The 27,098-nt window shown below is 43.2% G+C and overlaps 1 protein-coding gene across 1 annotated transcript in view; it reads right to left on the reverse strand.

The window, feature by feature from the left end:
* Positions 1 to 5,598: 5,598 nt before the first annotated feature.
* The window catches only part of otofa (otoferlin a), a 50,278-nt gene continuing 28,778 nt past the window's right edge, over positions 5,599 to 27,098 (reverse strand). Inside the window, exons 6-46 of the mRNA XM_062559526.1 lie at positions 26,828 to 26,901; positions 26,562 to 26,691; positions 26,279 to 26,333; positions 25,507 to 25,638; positions 24,216 to 24,278; positions 23,638 to 23,722; positions 23,341 to 23,500; positions 23,011 to 23,197; positions 21,959 to 22,145; positions 21,205 to 21,428; positions 20,254 to 20,362; positions 19,927 to 20,113; positions 19,695 to 19,815; positions 19,155 to 19,255; positions 18,853 to 18,943; positions 18,201 to 18,317; positions 17,903 to 18,055; positions 17,528 to 17,720; positions 17,201 to 17,325; positions 16,883 to 17,017; positions 15,967 to 16,128; positions 15,138 to 15,257; positions 14,893 to 15,054; positions 14,639 to 14,801; positions 13,956 to 14,122; positions 13,735 to 13,764; positions 13,514 to 13,651; positions 13,351 to 13,426; positions 12,339 to 12,478; positions 12,103 to 12,237; positions 11,892 to 12,029; positions 11,671 to 11,798; positions 11,415 to 11,585; positions 11,099 to 11,259; positions 10,623 to 10,765; positions 10,440 to 10,528; positions 10,101 to 10,199; positions 8,189 to 8,430; positions 7,928 to 8,106; positions 7,536 to 7,636; positions 5,599 to 5,821 (exon numbers count right to left, since the gene is read on the reverse strand). Of these exons, the coding sequence (XP_062415510.1) occupies positions 5,641 to 5,821; positions 7,536 to 7,636; positions 7,928 to 8,106; positions 8,189 to 8,430; positions 10,101 to 10,199; positions 10,440 to 10,528; positions 10,623 to 10,765; positions 11,099 to 11,259; positions 11,415 to 11,585; positions 11,671 to 11,798; positions 11,892 to 12,029; positions 12,103 to 12,237; positions 12,339 to 12,478; positions 13,351 to 13,426; positions 13,514 to 13,651; positions 13,735 to 13,764; positions 13,956 to 14,122; positions 14,639 to 14,801; positions 14,893 to 15,054; positions 15,138 to 15,257; positions 15,967 to 16,128; positions 16,883 to 17,017; positions 17,201 to 17,325; positions 17,528 to 17,720; positions 17,903 to 18,055; positions 18,201 to 18,317; positions 18,853 to 18,943; positions 19,155 to 19,255; positions 19,695 to 19,815; positions 19,927 to 20,113; positions 20,254 to 20,362; positions 21,205 to 21,428; positions 21,959 to 22,145; positions 23,011 to 23,197; positions 23,341 to 23,500; positions 23,638 to 23,722; positions 24,216 to 24,278; positions 25,507 to 25,638; positions 26,279 to 26,333; positions 26,562 to 26,691; positions 26,828 to 26,901 (5,554 nt within the window). The 3' untranslated portion in view covers positions 5,599 to 5,640. The remainder of the gene's footprint in view (positions 5,822 to 7,535; positions 7,637 to 7,927; positions 8,107 to 8,188; positions 8,431 to 10,100; positions 10,200 to 10,439; positions 10,529 to 10,622; positions 10,766 to 11,098; positions 11,260 to 11,414; positions 11,586 to 11,670; positions 11,799 to 11,891; positions 12,030 to 12,102; positions 12,238 to 12,338; positions 12,479 to 13,350; positions 13,427 to 13,513; positions 13,652 to 13,734; positions 13,765 to 13,955; positions 14,123 to 14,638; positions 14,802 to 14,892; positions 15,055 to 15,137; positions 15,258 to 15,966; positions 16,129 to 16,882; positions 17,018 to 17,200; positions 17,326 to 17,527; positions 17,721 to 17,902; positions 18,056 to 18,200; positions 18,318 to 18,852; positions 18,944 to 19,154; positions 19,256 to 19,694; positions 19,816 to 19,926; positions 20,114 to 20,253; positions 20,363 to 21,204; positions 21,429 to 21,958; positions 22,146 to 23,010; positions 23,198 to 23,340; positions 23,501 to 23,637; positions 23,723 to 24,215; positions 24,279 to 25,506; positions 25,639 to 26,278; positions 26,334 to 26,561; positions 26,692 to 26,827; positions 26,902 to 27,098) is intronic.

Below are 27,098 nucleotides of genomic sequence, written 5' to 3' on the forward strand. Positions count from 1 at the left end.
GACACTTGCATGTGCTGTAATTTAACCATGTCGACTCCTTTCTGCGGTTCAATTGAATTAGTGGTGAAAAGACTTGATGAGGTAAAATATCACATTGTACATTACTACCATTGCATATGACAACTTAAGCTACATTTCAGATCAACATTTGTACAAATTATGACGTCACTGAACATAGAATGCAATTTAATGAAATGACCCCCAACCTTCTATACATTTGAAATAATGTGAACTTCACTCACTTTTACTTTCATATTATATTTATAGTTATAGGGGCCGATCTGCACAATTATCACTTCTCCTTTTTATACTTTGAAATAGTAATTTCATTTATTTAATACTAAATAAATACCTTTTCTCTTTACTGTTCCATACTTGTAGGGTACAAATATTCCTGCATTTATACCCCTAAAAGGCCCATGTGTTGAGGTTAAATCTGTTTTTTTTTCACACAGTACGGGCCCTTGTTCTCCGGTTACATGGCGGTTGCAGGTTTTTCCCCCTCCGTCATTAGCAGCTAATCTAGATGTGGGATAAAGATACTTGGCCAAATAATCGCAGCAACGCATCCGCTAAACTCCTTTTGGCTTTTTGGTCTTGTGGAGCGCAAGCCACCGCTGGCCATCAGCAGCTTTTTAAGAGCATTACGGAAAATGCCGAGTCATATGATCCGGTTGCGGCCAGCCGAGCGGCTAAAGACACGCGCTTTTGTCATTTGCGCGCTCCCGCCGCCCCGTTGTGGTGTGTGTTGGTCGGCTCGCGTGTGGCGCGGCCCCGCGAGCCTCCAGAATGACAGCTTTGATTCCCGTTAAGCCCTCGGTGCTTTTCTGCACCCGGACGGGTCCTTAAGCGGGGACGGCGGCTGAAAGTCATTACAAAGGGACCTGAGGGCGTCACGTGACTCCGAGAAAGAGATGGATAAAGGTGTGTGGTCACTCAACGGGGACCCAAAACCAAACTGTGTGCTACAATGAAATGTTCACACATTGGGCAGAAAGCTGTGGCCTACGTAGGCCTCGTAAGGGAAACTAAGCTATTTTATTATTATTAGGTTATAAATACTTTTGCATATAAGCAGACTATAATGAGTTGGAACCAATCTCTAACCCCGCTCCACTCTTTTTTTTCCTTTAACTTCTCCCTGCATATTGATGTGTAAAATTCGTCACAGAAGCCCGCTGAAGAGAGCAGAGTGCTTGTTGTGCACCACTGTCACTTATAGCCAATCGTGGATCAATATGCAACCAACACAAGCGTGGTGTGGGAACTTGATACAGAAAAGTGAGGGGCATGTTGTGTCTAGAGAGCTATAGCTAGGATTTAGAAGATAGGAACATTTGTATATCGGCTGGGATTTTACAAAAAATCAAATGTTACCTCTAAAATCAAATGTAGCAGCATCTTAAAGAACTCAAGTTCCGCCAGAGTGCACTGTGTAAATGTACTGCTTTCAGCTGAGGCGTATCTCAACTTTACATATAGAATAGTTCACCCAAAACCTTCCTCAGACCATGTCTGATGAGAAATAAGGACTGAGACAATGGCGAGTGGGCATCGCCTGATATAATACACCTTGATATAATTGTATTTACTACAACTCTCTCTATGTGTAAAGGTTTAAGTTGGGCATCCGAGCACGGGGAGAAGCTGCGTGCCTGTTCGCTGCTCCTGTTGATGGCTGAACATGCTTCCCTTTGCACGAGTCACCTTGAGATGAGGCCGGTCCGTTTTTCTATTTGATAGAGGAGCGCGGTGGGGGGGGACACTCGTCATGTTGTTCCTGAATCTGGCCTTCTCTTGTATATTAAATATAATTCCTGCTAAATGCATGATTTGTTCTTTGACAAGGTCACGGCCTCCGCTGGCCTCTGAATTATTTTCTCTCCTCCGCTGCCGCCCCCCACTCTTCGGTATTCTGTCCGGTACACCTTGTCTTAGGTCTCATTCGTTATTGCAATATTAAGAAGCTGTTAGTCAGGAGTTGTTATGCAACCCCCTCCTCTAAGCTGTCAGTTAGTTAACTGGCTGAAGGTCAGGCTTAGATTTTGCACCTCTCAACCCCTGAGCAATGAATATGATGCTTTGTTGAAGAAGGAGTAAACATTTGCCCCCGGGGCTTGGAATTAGCAGACACACACTCATGCAACCTCACTCCCCGAGCATATGCAGGGTGAATGGGGCTTATTATACACCTGGGAGTGGGGGTCAAAGTCTGTCAATCCCTAGCTTACGGTATTATAATAGATTACGGAATCACTCTTTAATGGCAGTCATTCAGTTTGTAATCTCCGGAGCTTGATGCGAAAGCACTCAGCGTTCCAGCTAAGGGTCTGTTGAAAATAAGGCCTTCTCCTCATTCATCCCTTACCCCCCCCACCCCCACATTTCACAAAGGTCTCATGACACAAGTCAGCTGTTGGTGACATCACAGATGCTGGATCATATGTCAGAAACCTTCGCTGGCTGACTTACATCCCTCGTGGCTCAGTAGCAACTGAGGCCACTTGAGGCCAAAGGAGCGGTGAGGTGCCCCCATGGAGGGAGGGTGGGGTGCATGAGAGAGGCCGGGGATGGTAGGGGGGCACTTCTGAGGGCAGGAACATGTGACCCATGTCAGGATTTGTTTGTCTCAACATCCAGTGGGCCCATCTTGCCATCAGCTTGAGACGACACCATTTGTGTGGAGTGTGCGGATGAATTATAAAGTCTGAATTTTAAGCGGGCGAGTGACCGGATTTGGTTTTGAACGCTGCACATGAGGCGGATACGGCTACTTCATTTGCATGTGTTTGAAATATGCATCTTGTCTAAAATAATACGTTTCAAGTCTTTTAGTTTGTGCAACCAAAGAAGAATTTTGATCACAAGGCCGTAGCGCCATCTCCAGTCAGCTGCTGAGTATAACACCCAAGGCTCATTTCACTTTTTCCCTTCAAATGATCAAAATTAAGAATGTTTTCGTGAACATTAAAGCTGTTGAATATTTAGGGCCTGAGCCGACTGAAAGTCGGGCGAAGCCCTATTGAGTTTCGAAGAATTCTTCTTATTTAATGATTGTTTTTCTTCACTGCCAAAACCTTCAATCAATATTGTGCCGTTATTAATCACATTTAAATGTATTAACTAGTCAATACCACATATACCATGTTTTGGATTGATTTTGTTAGGATTTTTTAGATGCTAAATATTTTACATAGGTTTTATTCTAACGCTACTGATATTTTGGTTTTGTGGTTATATGATTAAAAAAAAGTATGTCTTTTTAAAAGCAACCTAGCAGAGCTTATTTGAAAGGATTGTTAGTATTCAGCCAAATATGAGCTGCATGTTTGATGCTGACAAAACACTTTTCCAACCAGCTCTAAGTAAAGCTTTCTGTTGAATACATACCTCTCCTGTAGAAATGCCATGAATCAAGGACCCTTTTGATTTTAATTGCCTAAATGGTCACATAGCTCCTTGCCAATAAAATAAGTGCCCAAACTGTATGCTTGGATAAAACAGATAATATGTGTGTGGTGCAGCTCACCTCAAACCTGCCTTGGGTTGTATTAGAGAAGTTTGAAAATGCTGGTGAATGCTTGATGCTGCCACTAGATGACAGCATCAAGCAACTTACGATGTATCAATGATCCCAGACTCCGTGGTTCACTGCATTGCTGCATACTCTACTGTGAAAACTATTATCTATATGTACAATGCATATTTGCAATAGTCTATAATAAAACAAATGGAACTCCATCATTTGAAAATACATCATTTGTTGAATTATTTCATGACATTAATGAGGTTTCCTACATACGTTAAAATTACTTCGTAACGACCTACTATTCTTTGTCATTTAAATGAAAAAATATGAAATGTCTTTTGTATGACATACTCTGCACTTATACTACTTCTAAGATACTCTCCTTTTTCCTGACATACAATACATTCTGTTCTTATACCATGTATTAGATTTTTAGGAGATGCTGTACGACAACATTTTTATTAAGATGTATACTATGGAAATAACTGTCTTTTTATGAACTAAAATGTTCTGACATATATTACCAAAAACACTTTACACACTATACTGTGACTAATGAAACAGACTGCAGATGACCCGTCATAGTCAGGTCCATGGAATTCAGTTTATTTTAAATTGCAGAGAGACAAAAAAAAAAATATTGCACACATATCATACCAGATATATAAACACCAATTGTAAAAACAGGCAAGTTTAGTGCAATCGATAAGTCTGTGATCCGTGAAGACAGAATTACAAACAAGGAATTCAACACGAATGAGGTCAGGAGCAGGGAAACCTGAACAGACACGACAAACATGGAGCCCAGACCCCATTTCCCACTTATTCCAATGAAATCGTCTTTACACCATCGGTGAAGTTAAAGATATGAAGGTCGGTGATTCGGAGAGAAAGAGAAAGTCATGCTTACACACATGACCCTCGAGGTCAATTGTTACAAAGCTGCATGCATTTTGACAAGACATTTTGGTAGAAAACTGTTTTTGTTTCTTTTACGTTTCTCAAATGCAATTCACAAACAATGTATCTTATTTAAATCATATATGGCTTAATTGCTTTGATCCAAATGAAAACATTGTAACATTGAAGGATTAACCCTGTCGAATCACTTTTGGAGTCATCTCATGCGATCTCATTAGATCTGATCAGTAACAATAGTTTCTACATTATTAGTGAAGTGTGCAAAAACTGCAAGAGCTACAACAGTTTAACTTTAATCCCCTTACTGAGCATTTATGAAAAGTCAACATTAAATCAGTAGAAAGATGCATTATCTGTGTTTATTGATGTATTTGTCAACAATTATACCTCCCCATGTGGCCACCCATAAGGAGAATGTTGTATAAACACATAATAAATGATAATGTAGTAAAATATAGATGTAATAATATAAAATGTCTTCAAAAGGGAAATTATAATTGTTGACAATAACTGTACATAATAAACTCTTTAATGTCCTTATTCCTGGTCATATATATATATATATGTCATACAGCTAAATGTTATTTTATTGAATATACTGCTGGTAAATGCTCAAAAGAGGGTTTAGAGCATAGAGTTATCAAACATAATGATAATGTTGTGCCTATTATCTTAAAACAACACCAGACATTGTAGCAGTAATGGGATCTAAAGTTCAAGAGCATCACCTGAAATAAATGTCCATGCGATCTGATTTTCTTCAATGAAGGAATTAAAAGTTGAACAGACAAAGACACATTCATTGTCATATATCAGTGGTTACGACACCTTGTGAAAAACGATTGCTTTTTCTGTTAGTTGAGGGACGTGGTCCAGACCCTGAGCTTAGAGCTAGTGGTTCTCATGACGTGGAGCAAAAAGTCATTTTAGGTGGTCTCAGCCTCTCTTCACAGAGCAAAGGTGGAGGGCGGGCGGCTGCTTGTGACGATGAGGAGAAACTAATGATGTCGTACTTCCAATGCGCTCTCTCCTTCCTGTGGGTGAGACTTCCTCATCCTTCTGGTTTGTGCCTACATGCTCCTCCGAATTATCTGGCTGGCCACCCTCTTCCTCCTCCTCCTCCTCCTCCTCCTCCTCCTCCTCCTCCTCCTCCTCCTCCTCCTCCTCCTCCCTGTCCTCCCAGCAGCCTCTCAGGCCCCGAGCAGCTTCTTGACAAGGTAGCCTGGCATGCTGTAGAGGAAGAGGCCCAGCATGATGAGCAGCAGCAGGGCCAGCACCATCTTGATGATCAGCCACTTGTAGCGGTTGCACACCAGGTAGCGGATAGCTTTCAGTGGGCTCAGGAACCACAGGAAGGTAGTGTCCGGGCGACTAGGGTGGGGATTCCACAAAGGGGAAATTATTAGGTAAAGGGAAGCCAACCAGGTGGATGAGGGGGGGCGGGTTAATGAAGTTTGGGTGAGGGAGAGAAACAGGAGGAGACATGGGGAGAGAGAGAGAGAGAGAGAGAGAGAGAGAGAGAGAGCTGGCATTAGTGGTTAGTGAGACATGTTGCACCTATTTGGAGTTGTGCTTTGCAACAGCATGCTCACATTGAATGTGTTGATAAAATGTTATTAATAGTGCTGTCAAATGATTAAAATATTTAATCACATTTATGTCATAATTAGCAGATTTTTATCTCTTCTAAATGTCCCTTCCTTTATTTTTTTCCATAATTCTTTTCATTTTCATGCTCTTATCAACATGGGAAAGTGGATTGGCTTGCTTTATGCAAACGTTTTACTGAAAAACAACATTGCCAAACAGTGCGGTACAAAATAAAATTATAAAGTGCACATTTCAGGTAAACAAGGACTCAGCCCGTAGTGCAGTTAAACCATGGCTTAATATTTTAATTTTTTTGCTGTGAACAAAGCAGTCAGGCCTCTTATTTCAGAAACAATGAACCGTAAAAGTTGAAAAAGATAAGACTACTTCTTCTTTGCTTTCAAACAGACAAGCCTGTTGACATTTTCAGACAACAGTCATCCACCCCCCCCCAAAAATTTATGTTGTTTAAATGGGTTTGCATTAACGTTGATAATAACGCGTTTAACTGACAGCAGTAGTTATTTAGATTAACTTAAAAACAACTACTTATACCACCCATCCTGTATGATAAATGTGTGGATGTGGTGGCTGCCGTCTCTCAAATGGCAAAAAAACCACCCTGTGTGTTGCTTGGGCACAAAATAGTTGATACAATTGACAACAGCAAAGAGACTATTCTATTGCTTGGACAAGAGTAAACAAGAGAAAACAAAGAAGCTGAGATTTTGGCCGGACAGGAGAGGAGGAGCCACAAACACAGGAGGAGCAACGACAGGAACATCCAGGGTGCAAAGGAGCTAAATAGAGAAACAGAGACAGCGAGGAGGGGGCGGAGGCTACCAGCGCATCAGGCCCCCAGCATCTTCTTGACCAGATAGCCAGGGAGTGAGTAGAGGAAGATGCCCAGCATGAGCAGCAGCAGTATCAGCGCCAGGGCCTTGAGGATCTGCCAGCGGTAGTTGTGCCAGATGAAGTAACGAATGGACTTCAGGGGGCCCAGAAACCACATGAGACTGGTGTCCGGGCGACTTTCGCCGAGGGAGGTGGAGAGAGGGAGGGAAAGAAGGAAGGAAGGAAGGAAGGAAGGAAGGATGGAAGGAAGGAAGGAAGAAAGGAAGGAATGAAGATTGAGGGAAAAACAGGGAGAAATGGTAAGGAGAGAGGGGGAGTCGCACGCGGGGAAGGAGGGGAGGGACAGAGGAAGACAGTTGAAGAGATGGTTGGAGGAGAAACGAGTGTGAATGTGTAACAGTTGCCTTTTGACAGTGCAAAAAGCCCAAATCAAACTTTTGATCAAATATTAAAGTCCTGATTTGTAGTGATTTGGTGCAGTTGATTCGATACGATTTTTGCACTGTGATGATGGCTTTGTCCCGGGGGAGGAGGGGAGATTAAAGGGAGAGCACCACACAACCAACCAATTTCTACTGTTCAAAAAGGTGCGTGTGTTTCTGAGCGTAGTACATTCTCTGAATAAACGTCAATGTCTTACTTTGGTTTCTCCAGTGGATCCGGCTCATTTCGTCCAAGCCCTACAGGACTTTTCTCCGCCTCCTCTGCAGTCACCAGGTGAAGCTCAGCTTCAACCTTACCCTATAATGACAACGTGACACATGTGACCGATCGAAACGAATCAACCGGCTACGTGCCCTGAGCGTATTAGCGTAGTCATCGATGCTGTCTCTATAGATAGAGACAGATTAATAGGTCTCCTGTACTTTAAAGTTATTACTTGTAATGCTCTTTGTTGACTTACATTTCCCTTTGTACTGTTGATTTTAATTTAGATTAAAATGACCCCGACTGGAGGTAGCGTTCCAGCTGCTGTTATGAAAGGATTTATGAAGTCTATGGTTTCATGTGTGGTGCGGACGACTGACTAACCGTGAGCTCCATCTCATCGTTCTCATCGCGGGCCACAAAGGGCCACCAGCCCTTGACCCTCTTTTGTTTGAAGATGGAGATTGTGGGCAGCTCCTGCTCGTTCCGGATCATGGCGAGGGAGCACTGCTTGGCCGTCTTGGCCCCACGAGGGAACCGGTTCAGGTCCAGCTCAATCGCACCTACGAGTCAAACGCAAAATGTACTGGTGCATCTTTGGAAAACCAAACGGATGGTTCTGCGAATGTTGCCCTCAGGCCTCACCCAGGAAGTCGTCAGCGGAGAAGTGGTCGGCGTCCCAGACCTGCAGCGTGAGGCGAGGAGGGATCTTATATTCAGTCTCATCCCAGGAGAACATAGACTCCTTCTTGGAGATGACGATCTTCTCCTCAGCCATGAGATAATCGAAGGGGAAGACGAAGCGCCAGTTGAAGTTGCCCTCACCAGTGAGGGAGTGATAGTGCACATCTGTGTCCTGCCTGTCCTCCTGCTGTCCTTTTAGCCATCTGCAGGAAGTAGCATAGATCAGAGTTAGGTTGGATTATGCTTGGGATGACTGGATAGATTGTGGATGAGTGAATTGATTTAGTCAGTCATGCACTTCTAACTCATATTAGGAAGAAAATTGCATTTGTCTTTCGGGTACTGAATATTCATTTTGTTAATTTTAAACAAGAGCATAGGACAGGTTAAATGTACCAGTGTGCCAACAAGAGAGATGATGCCAATAGGTCATAATCAAGAACACATAATGTGGCTCCCCAAAAGCAAATCAGATTAATGTGTGTGTGCGACGATGCTAAAAAGTTGTTGAATGATACATGAAACCTGATTTGATGTTGGAGCTTCACACTATTATCAAAGCCATGCATACTCTAAGCATTTTATTTTAAAGAATATAACACTTTCATCTTTAGTGCCTGGGTGCAGACGGTCGGAGCTCTTTTCTTGACGCTGGAGTGAGATTGACTTCATAATGCGTTGCATTTAGGTGTCAGTTCCTGAAGCTGAGATCATTGAGATCACTTACTTGGACACTTAATGAAATAAGACATATATATATATATATATATATATATATATGTATATATGTCTTTCATTAAATTTGAGGGAGGTTCATGTGATAAATGAAGTAAGGAATTGATTTGCTATTCAAATTATTTTATGGGGTTCTCCTTAGAACAAGTAGAAATATCTACTGGAACCAGTCTGCAAAATGACAATGTTAACAAAAACTTTGGAGCTGTGTAGTACTACTACAATGCAGATTATTTACTGATATACATGCAAAAAGCTCCAAACCCCTTTCAAATTGAAATGACAAATATCTTGATAACCTGCATGTAAGGTGATTTAAATTAAAACCTACATTACAGGACCAAACCACAAACATTTAACAAACTTGCCTTTTGAAATTGGAGTTTGACAGAATACATCATGAAAATGATATTTTACAAAATAAAACATTGTAGTAGACTAACAAAACAAAATAATGGGTTGACAGAATAAATAATTTGATAAATCAATTAGTGGTAAGTAGTTAAAATGAAGTCATGATAATGTATATTTTCAAAAACCTATTTTTCTGTCAGACTTGAATTGCTTTATATATGAATTTGATTGAATTACTTTGCCATACATACAACAACAAGTTGTTTGTGTGGCCTGATCCTGGCTGAACTCGTCTTTCATTTGGCATTACTCCGAAGCGTGCTTTGTGGAGAGTTTAAAACAAGCAAGGTTACGTGCTGGATGGAGATTTAAGACAGGAAGTGACACAAGGGAAGAAAGAAATGACTGCTGGAGGGAGGGAGGTGGTCGTACGAGCCATGCTATGGAATCGTGTGTTTACCCCCTGACATAGATGTCAGACATCTTCTCTCCTGTCATGAAAGCATCGTCCTCTAGAATTACGTCATCAGTGTTCCAAATAACAACACGAAGCTCAAAGCTAGACAGCAGCAGAGCATCGACCAGAGGAGAGAGAGAGAGAGAGAGAGAGAGGACGACAGACAGACAGGAGACACACCACAAACACAAACAACACAAAAACGCACAAAAAAAAAATGGAAACAAAAACAAAGGAATAATGGTTAACTGCAAAAAAAAAGAAAACCCACACACGGCTCACACCCACGGGACGAGGCAACTGGGCGCCGCATCCCACTGTACCTACCCCCTGACAAATATGTCACTGGACTTTTCCCCAGTGAAGTAATCATCGTCCTCCAGTATTACTTCGTCTGTATTCCAAATAATCACCCTGAGCTCATATCTGGTAAGGGGGGGAGGAAGGAACACACAGTTGGACTTGTATTGGACAATAAACGGAGAGCTAACTAGTTTAACACACTCACCGTTACTTAAGCTGGGGATAAAACTATGCATTCTGTTGGAAAAACTGAACTTCAGACGCTTCACAATGCAATTAGCAAATGTCTTTCCCATCAAATCTGCGTTGGATAAACAGTTATTCACAGTGAAGTCCGTCTTATTCGCTCCGGTCTGGGCGTACCTCTTTGGTTTCCGCGGTGCCGTGTCAATCGCAGGCCCCGGAGCCGGCATGTCCATTGGAAACATATCCACCCACATCTCAATGCGGCCCTTCGAACGCACACAGAAGCAAAATGCAGTCCAGGCCCCCGACTTCAATCTGCGTGGCGGCCCGCGGAGGAGCGCGTGAGTCTCTCTCTCCCACCTGCTCGATGCCGGGTTTGTCCGGGTTCAGCAGGGGTCTGGTCTCCACGTGTTCAGGGACCAGCTTACAGCCCACCCTCGGGATCTCCTCCCAGTGGGTCAGCACCGTCAGGGCCAAATGCTCCTCCGTCTGCTTCTTCAGACCTGGGAGGACGACACAAACACAAGGGACTGCGGATCGCTTATGTCGGACAATTTGGACATTTATTTCCAAAACCAAAAGTCATAAGCTGTGTGTGCATTTGAACTCTTTCTACTCTGCTCTGATTATAGCATTGAAATCAAGAGAAATTGGTTTGATTATCTAAGAGTCATTGATTTTTTAAGCAGATATTAGCAGGGCAGATTAAAATAAGAAAAATCAAAGAAAACAATTCTTTTACAACCCCCCCCCCCCCCAAATATTACAGTAAATATTCTCCTTATTAATCAATAGATAGTGATGTCATAGTTTTAGAGAGAAACATGCAGCCATACCATTTTCATCCTCAATCTCTGTAGGTCCCTGGAATACTCGATTGGCCACTTTAATTCGGCCTCCGGGCCCGTAATGAGGTCCGTCGATCTTGCCGTCCTTGCAGAGCTTCGCCAAAATCTGACTGGGCTTCAATGGGTCACGCCAAACATTGTATCCATGGCTGACAGGGATGGATAATAAAGAAGCAATTGAACTTTACAGAAGTTATTACTATTATTTATAAAACTTTTATCTTGGGAAAGAGAACGAACACTAAATAAAGACGGGTGGGGTTGTAACTAAAACATATCAAAGATAAAAGACAAGGATGCTCACACAGAGTAGTTGGATGAAATGCCACAGGTGGCTCTGTATTTGCTGTAAAAACGATTCTCCAAGTCGATCTTTGTCTCTCCGATCAGGTCGTCAGTGCCGACCAGGTCCCAGTCGTACACGGACACCGTTAGCATGGACTCCATGGGGAACGTGGCCTCGATGTCAAACGACCTTAGCACAGACAAGTACAGGGTGAACAGATGGGAGCAGGAGATGTGCGCCGGAGCAACATGCCGCCAGCCGGCCATCAACCTACTTGCCAAACACGGGATTGAGCTGTTTGGAGATGTAGTTCTCTTTGTCCTTGACCTCCGACTTGCCCAGCTTGATGACAACGTATGGATCGGCCTTCCCGTTGATATCAGCAGGATGGAGATCTGTTGCCTGGAGGAAAACGCAAAAACGGACGGAATCCGATTGATGTTGGGGACGTTTTTCGGTTGCCGTATTGGCTCAAGTGACGTGGATGTCACTCACCCTGACCACGTAGACACGGACAAGCACGCCGATCGGATCGTTGTGGGGGATGCTCTGGAACATGCCCATATTAGGATCGAACCCTGCCTCCCTTGTGATTTCCTCGGACACAGGTAGCTTGTACATACATAGGGATCCCTGGGGCAGAATAGAAATGAACAGGGTCAAAGACGAGTGTGCCACGACATATTTTTTTTTTTTTTTTTCACACCTTGAATCTGCCAACAATGCGGTCGTCATCCAGAGCTTGTTCGTCGTCGTCCCCAGCTTTTCCTCTGTACAGGTTGAAAGTGTGAAGCCAGTCTTCAAAGTTTCCATACTCACTTTCCAGCTCCTTGTTGTACACCTGCAAAGGTAAACAAACACACACCGAGCGCCCGGTCTCTCCGGATGTCCCATAAGGTGCGTCGCTCCATTCTTTTGTCAGCGTGGGAATGACACACTCACCACCAGCTCGTCCACTTTGGCTCGGACGGGTCGCCTGTCAGAGGCGTCCGCTGCCTTCTTCCTGTCCTTGGAGCTTTTCTTCTCTCTGCTCTTTTCCTTTGCCCTGGACCCTTTGAGAAGAAGGTCGTCGTGTGTGATATCTGGTTGGAGAGGTGAAAGTGGAGGTGGGTTGGAGTCACGAGGAAGGGTTTGCACGCCCGACGTGTTTATCCGGTATAAAAGGACATGACAAACTTAACCCATTAGTAAAGGACCTCAAAACGCTGCCAGTCAGCTGCCATGTATATAAATGTATATAAGACATGTTTGTGAAAATGTTGTTTAAATTGGTGTGCATGAGCCAGCTTTCATACTGTGTACTGCATGGACGGGAGGTCATGCTGATGAAGGAAGTGGTCACGAATGCAATGATTGACGCAAGTTCAAAGCATGGATGAAGGTTGAATCCACTGCAGCAAAGAGACGAAGAGCAGGAAGCACATTATAATGATTCCGTGTGACTTAAAAACCCTGCATCATTCACCACAGCCTATACAATAATTCTGGAGGGAGTAAGGAAATCAGTATTGGTATTGGAATGGTCACAGAATTCATGCCATCTCTCCAATTTGTATGACATACAGAATATTAGCAGGATTTAAGAAGTTGGCTGAAGGTGTACTTGAAATGTTGCGTTCACAAGAAACCCGCAAAGCACACTGGTTCCATGCAGGGGTATAGAAATGTAAAATGAATTGTTGCTGGTCATATATCGTTAGTATAAAATGTTACAGTTCGTTAGTATACTGTATGGACATGAGTATTAAAAACTACTATGACACACTCACTCATTACAGTGCTGTGTAATTTACAGTAACTAGGGAGCAACTGTACTTCCTTCATCTTGAGGCTTATCAACTCAAAATGAATAAACAACTGAAAATCATTCTTCAAAAAGTCAATATTTGCGACATATCCCTTCAAAAGTAATGAAAGCCTCAGACATTTGGGCACGCGGGGAGGCAGCCAATACCTGCTGCCTCTGCTGCTATCTCCAGGTCCTCGCGCTCCTCCGCCTCTGCCTGAGCGGCGTCCTGGGCTCTGAGGGTCTGGAAGACCAGGCATAGAAACTTGTGAGGGCCGTAACAAACTGTGCGTGGACGTAAATAAAATACACGAGAATAGAGTAGACGAACCTCCTTCAGTGTCTCTATCGAAGCAAAATATTTGGACCACCAGTCAAGCATCCTCTCATCGGTCTCCTCTTCTTCCTCTACTCCTCCCTTCTTCTTTTTCTTCTTCTTCTTTTTGTCTCTGTCACTCTCCTCCTCGGTCTGTTGGAGCGGTTCACAAACATTAAGCGAAGCGGCAGCGGCTCCGCTCGAGTGCAAATGGAGGCACGCGAACGGTCACTTACCATGTCAACTTTTACAACAGCGTCAGACGTCTATGATGGGAGGCGTTACACATAAAACAACACAAGGGTTAATACACACGACGGAGGATGCAGGTAGGAACAGCACACGTACACACTAGGCAGGTAAAGAGGACTGGACACAAGCAGCGCTCTAATTGACACGTGTGCACACACAGAAACTAGAAGGTCTCTACAGCGCGCAAACTCAAAGACGTTCTTACGGCGTCCAACTTGACCACCGTGTCCATCTTTCGGACCAGATGCTCCGCGTCCATGTTGACGAGGATGTCACCTGCCGGGCGAGAGAAGGTGCGGGAGGAGAGGCTGGGTGAGGAGCGAGGCTGGGAGCCGCCATTGGTAAGGACCATGTAGCCATTCATTAGCTTAGCTGGAGCGGGGCCCGAGGGGGGACAGGAGGACAGGACGTGCGAGAGAAGGAAGGGACACGACAGGTGGAAGGGAAGGACAGGAAAGAAAAGCGGTCAGGGCAGAAAGCGAGAAGAGACATCGGCACAGTTAATAAAGAATGAACATTCATTCTTTAGTGACCGGAGAGCGGAATCAGAAATACTTCAATTGAATTCTTAAAGTTTGTTTTAACCTTCCTTGATGTAGAATATAGTGTTATCCTCTAAATCATTAAAGCTAACCCACATTCCAAAAAGGTTAATACAAACAAACAACAAATACATATTTTTTAATAGGACCACCAGATATTTTTTAAGAAACAAAGGAAACCCAGAAATGTCAAAAAAGGGAACAACATGATGCACTACTTTTCTGCTAGTTTATAATTCAAATATATAGAGATTAGAAATCAATTCACAGTTAAAAAGCTCCACACTAAAAGTGATTCAGAATATGTCAATAACAGAAACACAATGCTTCACTTGGGGGTTAACACCTGCAGTGGCCCAGTTGTTGGAGGCCTTGTCTGGGGTGGTGTAGATGAAACGTCTCAGGCTGCTCACAGCGTGGGACCCAACCAGGATATAACGGCCAAATGCCCGGCAGTCCACCACCCGGATGTTGAGAGGAGGGTGGAGGAGCTCATTCTCTGGAAGGTCCTGGGGACACAGTGAGGACGTTGCGTTGTTGAGGTTGTATTATTCCTGCAGCAGGTCACACTGTGTGTTGCAGTGAAGCCGACTGACTTACCACTTCAAACCATTTGACCAGCGTGCTGAAGTTTGGGTTTTTCTTGTAGTTCTGGATGAGGACAGACTGCACACCTCGACCTGCGCACTCTATGTCCACACGAGGGCGATCCACCTGAGCCAGGTTGATCCTCTTCAAGTCCCTTAAGCCCCAGAACAAGACCTGACAGGGAGGAGAGGAAAAAAAAAAGCATTAGACCGAAGGAGAATTCAAAAAAAGAGATCATCTGGTGGGTAAAATCTTGCCTCTATGCGGTAGCGACTCAGGATCGGTCGGATGCCCATCGGCACCGGCAGAATGGGTCCGCGCTCAGAGTCCGTCGGCCCTTCAAGTGGGGGAAGGTCGGCCCTCCCCCCTTGACCGATCTAAAGAGAGCAGACGTACAGTAAAAGGATGCAATGCTTCTGTGCTTACTGTATTGATACCCATACCAGTTTTCTTTATTACAGTCCTAACATTTGTATTCATTCTGTCTTTTCTTATTGTTTAAACTTGCAGAGGAGGCAGAGGGTAATGTCATGTTGGTAGAGATAAACGTTTTTATAGTACAAACCCCCGATGGAGTAACCAGAGTGAGAGAAAGTGGGACGAAAGGAGGGAAGAAAAGAGCACCTTTATTTGAGGAACAGCAAAGTTATGGACAGCGATCAGAGCTCGCCTAATCGCCTCGACATCGAAAGGTATCTGTAGGCGGCAGGAAGAGGAACAGGAAGGAAGAAAGAGGCAAATGGATATTTCAAAGGAGAAAAAAGGTGAAAAGTTAGTCTAAGGAGGAGGGAGGTGACATAGGCGGCAGAGGAATTTTATTTAGATGAAAATATTTAAAGGAAGAATGTGAGTCAAAATATTAAACTGTTGAACTCTAATGTCTCATTTTCATTTTCAGAGCTGAATTCATCTTTAATAGGACGGGATGGTAGGACGGTGGGTGTGTGTGGGTCCCTGTGCTGTGTGAATAGTGCAATCATGTGGATAAATATTTTTTGTCAGTGTATGTGTGCGCTTGCATGTGTGGAAGCATTCACTCGTGTGTGTGTGCGTGTGTGTGTGTATGTGTGTGTGTCGTTTCGTCACCTGCAGAAGCTCAAACGCGGCCAGCAGTTCCCCAGCAGCGTGGTTCCCTCTGTAGATCTGGTAGTACTCCAGCTGGGGCGGGAACCTCGGGGGCCCGTAGTGCTCGTCACACATCTTGATGGTGGGCTTCGCAAACGTGCGACCTATGAACTCTGCCTTGCCCTGGAGACACCATTGTGACAGCAGGGCAGCCAAGACAGTCAAGGGGGCAAGGGAAGGGATGTTAAAAAGGGTGAGGAAAGTGTAGTTTCCATGGCAGCCACTTGGGGTCAGTATTGGTCAAAGGGGTGGAGGGTTTAAAAAATGGGAAATTTGAGAGGGAAAGCTTGCGGCAAAAACTATGTCTTATATAACCCAACCAAAATCAATAACTAAATATTACAGTGTACAAAAAGAGGCGTGCTCCTTGAATAGATATCTACATCAGCATTTTCTCGTCTAGGTTTTGCGGTTGGGTGTTGTGGGGGAGGTTTCCCAGACCTCACCACCGCCACTACTGCACAAGCATTAATGCTCCTGCAGCCACTGCTGCTACAAAGTCAGAGAGGCAAAATGGAGGGGATACATGCAAGTTTGTTCCAGAGCTCATCAGCAGCTAGATGAACCTGACAGCACATGCCACAACAACAACAACAACAAGTAGCTGTTACAACATCCAATGCGACGCAGTACTACATGCTTTCACACTCTGTTTAGCGAGCGCAGCGTGAGCAAGGCCAGGGACCAGGTGAAGGACGGCGTGGATTGAAACAAAGGTGCACAGACAAGTCAGCACATGAGGGAAGCAGAAGCAGAGCACTTTAAGTCTCCTTTGCTCAAAGTGAATGCTTTTAAAGATGCTTAACAAGCATTGAGACATCTACTAATCGCTCTCCAAATGATCCATCTATTCGTTTTGGATAGAGTGAGATCCTACCACGGTGTCCTGGTCAAAGATTTCAACTACAATGATCGGAGGGTCATCTCTCAGCTCGCTGGCCTCTCCGAAGAGCTCCACATCGTCAAACACCAGCAGCTGGTCCCACGTCGGGCAAAGCGTCTCGCTCAGGATCTGCAGCACACACGTCAAGTCAAATAAGCTTTGATTGACACACGTGGACCCATCACATCACGCAGAGTGAAGCCTGCATGTAACCCATCAGCTCCTGGGAAGTTTGGGTGTCCAAGTCACTACCGCCGATGTCAACTCTGTTAACACGTAACCAATAATCAATGGTCCAGCTTGTGAGCCTACCTCGGTGACCTGGCTGTGTGTGGAGAAGAAGACTCGGGCGAAGGGATCCGACAGGCCGCTGTTGTCCGCAGCAAACAGACTGCGAGCCTGGTACATGTGTGCTCTGAGCTGAAACACCTGCTTCACTGAGGGGCGAACACCACATTTACGCATAGTCAGAAGCCTTTGAGAACATATAGACATTAGAAAAGTGAAACACAAAGTGGGGGCAAATGATGGGAGTCAAGTGTTGACTTCTGAGTGAATTTGTTTTTGTGTGTTTTGCCTCAAATATAAGTAAGTAAGTATAAATACTTCAAAAAAAATGATGGTTTCAAACGTGCTTACTGTTGTAGACAAGGCTAACGGGGGGCACGGAGTGAAGGCCGTGGCTCATTTTAGCAGATTTGATCTCTTCGAAACCATTAGGCAGACCACAGAGAAAGTCCTTCCTTTGTTTGTTGAGGCCGAGCCACAGATACAACTCCAGCTTGGACTGAACTGTCCAGCCTGCAGGACCAAACCCCTTTTTACCAGGCAGCTGTGGGCACAGAATAAATACAGGAAACTACATATCACAGTACATTGTTTCTTGTGTATCACCACATTGACTCAATCATCATCATGCAGACAATGTTGGAGAAAGATTTTACGGTGGTTGAAAGTGAGGAAAGTGTGTTTTATGGACCAACAGTGTTTGACAGAGACAGACGAGGATTGCACCTTGAGGAAGACGGCTTTGACTTTGCCGCAGTCTTTTCCCGTTTCCTCGTCCACTATGGAGTAGAGGATGTCTTTGGAAGGAACCCGGGCGTAGGCCACGCGCTTGTTGTTGCTCATCATCCAGATGAAAACATCTGGGATGCTGTGCTGAGGCTGGACCAGATCAATAAAAAGGATCGATTGACAGATGATCGAAGACTTATTCTGGATTCCCAGCGGAATTTTAGTGACTTATTATTAATAGCTCTGAGTACTCATTTATTGCTCATTCTGGGTCCGTTGAGGTGAGGTACAGTACCTCGTCTGCTAGGAAACGGAGCTTCTGCAGGAAGTTCTGCACCAGCTTCAGCTTGTCTTTGACTATGTTTTTCTTCACCTGAGTTCGGATCTGCTTGGCCTGCTGGCCCATGCTGTCCTGCGGATTACATGCACACAAAGGCACCCATCAGAGCTGGCGGTGTGTCTGTATTCAATCTAACCACGAGGGGATTCACTTTTCGAATATGGAAAATGTTGTGGTTCCAACACGCATTTCTTTTCCTTTCTTAGTATGTGTTAAGTAGACACACTACTCAGGTCAAACAATGGATCTTATTCATAAAACAACCTCTTATTCACCTCTTCAATGGATGAATTAATTACTAATATTTCTTTACAGAACCCATTGCAATTCTTTTAGATTTCCTTACAAATCAAAAGTCTACTTGCTAACAAATACAAACTTTATTCCAAATACTAAACGGTTAAACGGAGAATGCGACAGTGTTACAAATGCCTAGAAGTAGTAGTAGACAAAGTCATTATTCCAGGAAGGGACAATGCATTAGAAACATAAACTCTTTACTCATTAAGGCGCTGCGATTAGAGACTGAAAAGCAGCCAAATAGATCAATCACTTCTATCCCACACGCTGCTCCCTTCCTTCTCCAGCTGAGGAACATAAACCATACCATCTCTCTCATGCACGACTTGAGCCGCTCTCGATCCAGTTTGGTCCGGCCTGCCTGGTTCACATCCTTGTTAGCCAGAGTCACAAACCGGCTGGAAAGAACCACAAGACACAGAGGATGTACACGAAAGCAACTTGACCCTGTGCATCTCATTCCTCTGGGATTGTCACCTTCACAATCACGAAGACTTTTGGAGACGTCTCAGCCACCGTCCTCAGTTGGTTTTGGGTCATTAATGAATCTGATAATAGTTATACTAACTTACAGTTATGGGTAAGTTTGAGAAGTCTTAAGTGTCTTGCCTGCAGCCGAGACTGAGCTCTTCCAGCACACCCCGCAGTCTGCGCTCTGGAAAAGCCTTCTCCGTCTTAATGATCTCCTGCACATCATTCAAACCCTCTTCCTGTTCAGACACAAATAATTTTCGTTTTGGACATAACACGTTGTTAGGTCTAACAAGGTTTACATAGTTTCATCAAATAGTATAAATGTCTTATACATAGGATATTTTTATGCTATGAAATGTTATACAGACAATCATACATAATCTAGCACCACAATGAGGTTGACATTTTCGGTTCTAAGGGAACTATTCAAATTCTACCAGATGGATGAGATGGAAAATCATGAGCACTGCAAGATTTAGCTGGTTCCTGACTACATACCTGTAAAACTGACAGTTCTATGAGCTGCTTCAAGATGATAACACACTAAACTAAACCATTCTAAACCACACTTTGACAGCATGTTGATGTTAACATTTGCCTCATTTATTTTATTATTACTACTACAACTTGAGTAAAGCAACCATTTGCATGTTGGGAATAAAGGTTTATACTGACCAGCTTGTCAGCAATCTTGTCCATCATGTTGGAGTTGTAAAGTCGTCGTCTTTGGTCCTGCCACCAGCTTTTGATGTAGACACACGGCTTCTTTTCAAAGTAGGGAAGATGGAAATAATTCCTAAAAGTACAAAAGAATGGTTCACAGTCTAACTTCCTAACTAACTGTTAAAAACCCCAATTGCACAATAAACATCGTGAAACCTTGCCCTTGTGACACTTGACCCCTGACCTGTCCGTGATGACGGGCTTCATTGGAGGAGTGGAGGAGACAGAAACCAGGTCCACGTCCTCATCCGCTTCGTCGTCACTGGAGTTCTGCATGAGCTCGCCCTCCTCTTCATCGTTCTCACTATCTTTCTTCTTTTTCTTTCTCGATGAAGGCTTGCTTACACCGTCTATCTGGTTGCCGTAGTTACCTGTTAGCGGACAGATAAATGACGTTGTCCCGGAGTTTGCGTGGTTACATTGATTTTTCTACGTCGCATCGCTCTGATAAATTGTAAAAGTGTGCACAGTGCGTGTCAATATCAACAGAATGAAGGAAATGTTTCTTTACCTATTGTGATTTCAAAACTGATCGCTTTGTCACCAATCTTCCTATCTATCATGGTGGCCTCCAGGAAGGAACCAAAGAGGAAGAACTCATCTATTTTCCCGGTGGCGCTCTGATGGAGGAAGGAGAAGCGCAATAAAGAAATAGTAAAACATTCCTTTGAACTAAAATACTTTCATTTTATGAATTACCACATTTGCTCTTTTCTGTGATTCTCTTAACACATGAAATGCTGCTGCCTCTTCTCTAAATTAGTGTGCCACTTGATTCATTCATTACATTTGTAAATGCACTAATTCCCATCATAGGTTCTGCCCTATATTGATTTTTCCACATTCAAATGGTTATTTGGAATATTAGTTTTTCTATAGTGATTACCAAGCGTCCTCCAAATAAAGACATAACATTGACCCAATTCTTAAAACGATTCCATTTCCTCAAAATGACCCTTTTTTGCAATAACCATAAAAAGCATTAAAGCCTTAAATGGTTTAACAGGGCAAGTCCAGAAAAGATGGAGCCGATTCAAAGGGACAATCCAATAGAGATTGGTATCCCCAACAACTTAACTGAATCAGACTGCCAGAACGGCACCAGAGCCAGCTCACCATGTTCTTGACCAGATAGAGAATACTGTTTTTTTGTTACACGGTAAATACATTAGTTTATTTACAGTATTTCTTATTTCTCAGATTCAATTAGAAATCTGCGTCTAAGCTAAGTATGTGACGGCTGGCACAGACTCACACTGGCATGACTGACTGAAGCACCGCCAGCCGCCAGATAAAATAGCTGGGAAGCTCTCTTAGCGAATTGTAGTACTGAATATAGTGGTTCGGGACATGAGAGGAGGTCTTACAGCATGTTCTCCGGGATAGAATTGTGTGATTTCCTATCAAGTAAAACAAAAAAACGCCAAACCCATTGCCCGTGTCCACATTTGGGTCTCCCTACCTCGGAGATGTTAGAGACGCTCTCCACCTGCACTTCAGTGGAGCTCATGAGCTCGGGGGAAGTGGTGTCGAGGATCTCCACGGCGACGGAGAGCAGGAGACGGGCTCTGAAAGACACGCCTTCTCCGAGACCCTCGTTCAGGTCCTGGTGCTCGTCTATCAGAGTGTACTGACGGGTGGAACCGTACATGTTGGCCCAAGCGGGGCCCAAGGTGGGCAGGAACCCTGAGGATGAGATGATGTGTTTGTTTACAATCACCCGTTGAAGATTTCACAGAAGGTCTTTTAAAGTGTCTACATTCCTAGCATCAAACACCAGCTACTTCCACCGCTCCCCAAAACAGAAACAGAAGCAGAAAGAAGAAGCCAGACAGCAGTGGGGAAGTTATCAAGAGAAGAAAGTAAGAAGAAACTCGGCTAGAAACAGCACTGTATATTTAGTGTGTGGTGAATTTCTCCCAGGAATTAGCTACATTTTGTTTTGTATTTATATGTGCTGATCCATTCATTGATTGCAAGTCAATTAGAATGTGATCCCCATAAATTCACACAGTAATTTCCAAAGGGTCGGGTGAGTCATGAAGTTCGATTGACGCAGCTCAGTTAATTAACACATACCGTAAAATAAAAACCAGTTAAGACGGACTAATGAATGTTCTAATTAACACATACCGTAAAATAAAAACCAGTTAAGACGGACTAATGAATGTTCTTGACAGCTAATCAATGCTAATGAGACCAGTGAATTGACCCACCTTTATCACCATCATTTGATATTTTGCGTAGGTCAACAAAATGGGTTCCTATGGCAACATCGTTGACCTTATCCGAGTCTCGAATCTGGACCTTCATGCGTTTGCAGAGTGGAGGGAACAGCTCGGTGAAGACGACCTGCTCGTTCCAAATTGGTTCATAACTGCTCTTCTGGACTGAAGTCTTCCCCTGAGCAAAACACAAAAGGAGTGATCCTCAAATATAAAAAACAATCCCATTTGTAATGAGCATTTATGTGGCTCTCGTCCTTATGTTTTAGTAGATGATACTGTTGTTTAAATCATAAATACTTTTAAGGATCTACGCTCAGAAGAAAATGTAAATTGCATAAAAGACTGGTTTAAATCTTTAAGGTCTGACCTAAACTTGTATTAGTCCTTCAGTAACAATAGTTGTCTTTGTGTAACTTGCCATATCTCAATAACAAAACCACGTCCATTAATAAGATGCCTGAAAAGCAGCAAAATCATTATTTTAATGTGTTTAATTCAGATGACAGAAACCTCACACTAGCTTCAACCTGTACTTGAGATGTCATTTTTGCATGGAAATAGCGATTGTCCTGAAAAAATCATTTTGAAACCCCTTTGTTATGTGATCTCTCTGTAGGATTTTAAGATACATTAAATTCCTCAATTCCTTAAGATGCTTTCTCTGAATGAGCCTTCTCCTCTAACTCTTCATATGCAAAAAGGTGGAATCACCAGCTCTTAAATGCTGGCTGGAAATAAATGGTACATTACTTAAAGTCTTATTTGTCTTCCCCTTTGTAATCTGTTGATATTACAGGGTTTTTATGTATATTTTTTTGTTGTTTGAGTTCTTGTGTTAATATTTGTGTGTGTGAGATGAGAGTTGAATCGCGTACACATGCTGCTTTTCCCATAAACAATAAATAGCACTAAATGATTATAGAAAATTCCCACTACAGATGTGGGGATGCATTATCCAAACCATGAGATCATGAATAATCCCTCGGGGGAGAAATAGCCCTCCTATTAAATGGCAACAAAAAAAAAAACTAAAGAGTTACTTTCTGCCCAGCAAACTGCACTTGGACGTAGGGGTCCACCAAGTCTCGGTTCTCTCCTATGAAGGCCTTCTTCACGTTAGCCATGATGTTGGTGTTCATTTTAGGAAGTCCCTCAGCGCGGTAGATCTTCACGTAAAACCTGGCCCACTGCCTCTCTACTGGGATGCCCTCTGGAAGGAGGAGGTTCCTGGGAGCAAACAGCAGCACATTGTGGAGTTATTACCTGCGTTTGAGAAAATAAACTTCCACTGGGAAAATGGAACATTTCATTTGACCTTGGCACACTTCAAAATCCGTTTCATGAGAAACACACCGGTAACGGCACATTACCCCTCTAGTTCGTCTTCGTCGGTCTCGTTGGCCTTGTGTGGGGTCTTGATGTTGTCGCCCTTCCCCACCACGGCGATGTCACACTTCACGTATCCTTTACACCCCGCTGTGATGTCATCAGGGTCAGACAAGATGGCCCATTTGTGGTAAAACTGGTGTTCTAGGATAGATGTCGATCAATTAGTTGATCACAATGAACCCAAGAACAAATTGATTTAAATATTCAAGAAGCAGTAATGAATTCATGTCATGATCAGTTGTTATATTCATATTTTGCAGCTACAGCTCGCAATTTACCAGGCTGAGAGTAAACAGTCCCTACATCCATCTTGAAGGTTCCCACCAATGTCCCACTTCGAAGAAGATTTTTAGAATGAATGACCTACGCAGACAGAATGGAGAATAAAACATTAAAACAAAGAGCACTACGGTATTGTGCTTCTTTTTTACTGAGAAATATATTTTCATGCCGTCACACTTGTTTATACACACCAAAGGTCCGTAATATCTTCTTTGTACCATTACGTTTTAGAAATACTTCACCCCCAAAAACACAGTTTATTCATCATTTCTGCACCACAAGGCAGGACGTTGTCAAACCTGGCTTCTATTAACTTAAATTGATCCAGGTTTTTAGGTTCATCAAGGTAACACGCTGAAGCTAATTGATATACAAATGTTAATTTTCGAGTAGAGGTTTTCCTTTTATTATCTCCACCATTCAGTTTTTTGTCTCATTAAAACATTTTATGAGTTTGATGTGCTCATTTAAACCTTAGGTTTAAGCATTATAACCAATGCACCACAGCATGTACTAAAGTGGAAATGTGTATAGCACTATGGCTGTATGTGTTTCTGGGGATTGGATGACTTACTGAAAGCTTGATGATCTTATCAAACATGACGTCAGGAGGGACGTGGAAGTCAAAGACGAAATACTGCAGAGAGTAGAGAGACAAGGTTAGTCAATTAAAAACCTATATTCATTATTCTACTGGATAACAGTCTTTGTTCTAAATGTCTCTGGGATTATAAATGTGCAAAGTGGCTTTGAGGTTTAGAGGGTATCAGTGCAGAGTTCAACTAAGGAATGGAGGGAATAATCTCAACATCAAAGCTCTGGCCCCGGAAGCTTTGAGGCGCAAATCGGTAGCTTGAAAAGAAATAAGTTATTTATCAAAGACTACCTTTTCTGTAGGTGTCTTCAGATGTGATCTGTATGCAACTCTACTACAGGCAGCGTGTATGAAGGGTACCGAGACATCACAAGCACTCGGATGTGGCTCATGGGATCACTTTGAAGTTCCTCTGTGTCTGATATTTTAATCTGTTTTTAGTGTTTGTTCACCGTGGATACAAATAAACAAAACAACTGTACATCATTGACTTTGCTTCAGGCTACATCTCAACCTGAAGCTGTTATCGCTCCAAGGCGATAAAATGTGTGCTGTTAAGTCAGGATCAGATCTACTGAAGTGAAAAACCCAAGCAGAGGGACACGGAAACATGTGATGAAAATGGGGTTACATGACATCGATGAGCATGATGTGAGCCAGGAGGACCAGTCCTGGAAAGGGTGCACCAGTCTGTAACAGCACAGCCTGAAGGGTCCAGGTACGAGGAGAGGAAGCATGAGTTGTCCGTCCACAGGGGACTTTCAGACTCAAACAGTGCGGATCGATAGCAGATAAACTGTCACTTCCTGTCCCTGCAGGACACAATCCAGAGGCTGAGCTGACAACCGGGGATTGCATTCAAGTCAAATGCTACTCTAAGCATGCAAAGTGAAATGCGGTTACTCTGGTACGTCATGCACTATTCTTGTTTGATTGGCATTAGTTAATAGGCATTTCTGTCTTATTGTGTCTTTAGTTATTCTACCAAAGTAAAATAATATTTTACAGAGAAATAAAATAACCTCTCAGATATTGACATCAGATTTTCTTTAATATGGACCTATGCTGTATTTACAGTCAAATGAATTGTATATACTGTAGCAGTGGTACACCCTTCTACAGTTAAGTCACATGTAACTTTCTCTCCAAATTAAATGCGTTACTTGAATAACACATAGGTTTGGAAATTGCTGACATTGCTGACTCTCTCAAAAGGAAGCTCTCATATAGTTTATAGCTGCGTTCCCGCGGTGAGATTTTAAAGTCTCACCTCATTGTAGTACGGGCAGTTGGTGGACTCCTTCATAGACGTGTATTTTTTGTCATCTCCGATCTCCACACACACAACGGGGTCCATGTTGAGGCCTATCAGCTGTCGGGCCTCGATCACTGTAATGCTGATCTGATTGTAGACATGTAGACACAAGCACTTTAGATATGACTCTGAAAGCAAAGACAGGTCGAATTCTCCTCCAACAGTGCGGCAACCACAAGTATCTCTATCACCTCAAACCCTGCAAATACAAGGTAAACCCCCCACGATGCACAAAAATAATGATTGTTATTCCAGTCAGTGAGGGCTTTTGCTAGATTACATGTGTTTTTCCTCTCTTGGTTCAATTAATGTAGCATTGGTTGGATGAACTACATTATTTCTACATCCAAGTTATATCCCACCGGTTTAATTAGAGGGAAAACAGAAGAAAGTCTGCAGCCAATAATGATGCTGGGATTTATAAGAGGATTGAATCAATTATCCTACGGTATATATATATATATATATATATATATATATATATATATATATATATATTTACAATAAGATAATTCATCTTGTGAAATCTATGGAAAAAAGCAAAGATGTGAAAATGAAATTAAAAACTATTTTGTAAAGGGCTTCAACAGCACAATTTGAAGTAGTTTGCATAATTCACATTAACATAGACGCTGTACTTCTTCCACCCCTAAACTACCCTTACTGTAAGACACATAACTGGACACACATGTGTGTTGGCGCACAAAACCCAGAGCCACGTACACACCTGATAGTCCACTGGGCGTCCAGAGCTCGGTTCCATCTTAATATCTGGCTTTGACCTTACGAAACACAACACAATCAAGGATGACGTTCACCTTTGCTTCAACATTCAACACTAAAAGCGTGTGATTACAAACTCATTTCTAGGTTTTGAGTCAGGAATGCTCTCATTCTCACAACCTCCTTGGAGCAATAAGTTGAAAAATATATGCCATAAAAAAAGCATCACTAGACATTTCTCTACTGTGTGTGTGCCTCCATGTCTCCATGCAAAAATGCAATGAGACCTCTTATTGGAGACGTTGGTGGTGACGGCGGTAACCGAGGCCAGAGAGATGGTATCTGGGTCCACGACTCCAGCGAGACGCATCGCCTTCCGGTCCAGGTCCAGGTCCATGTCCAGGACCGCCGGCTCATCTGAATGACGATATCACAACAGAACCCACCGTGAATGTTCTGTTGGTGGCATCTACACTTTGACCTCCTTTTGCTGGATTGCAGGATAACAAAAAGTATAACAGCTTCATTTGGGGTTAAATTGATGGTTCTTTACCTCCTCTCTTGTGATCGTCCCTAGAGCTCCTGATCTTGCCGAGCTTCATGGCTGAGAACACTCCCTTCCCTGCTCTGGTGGAGGAGAAAGAGTCGGCAGAAGAGAGGAGGAGGGTCGCTGGGTTTTCATGATGTTCTCGTGAAAATCACTCCGAACCACAGGAGAAACGTGACTTAAGCAGAAAACTCTCTGGCTCGCTGCGGATTTAGCCAAAACCCAACACCAGAATTTATATCAAGGACATCTATGTAACTCTGATAGACAATTCATT

This window comes from Pungitius pungitius, chromosome 20, assembly GCF_949316345.1.
Source record: "Pungitius pungitius chromosome 20, fPunPun2.1, whole genome shotgun sequence".
Lineage (NCBI taxonomy): Eukaryota > Metazoa > Chordata > Actinopteri > Perciformes > Gasterosteidae > Pungitius > Pungitius pungitius.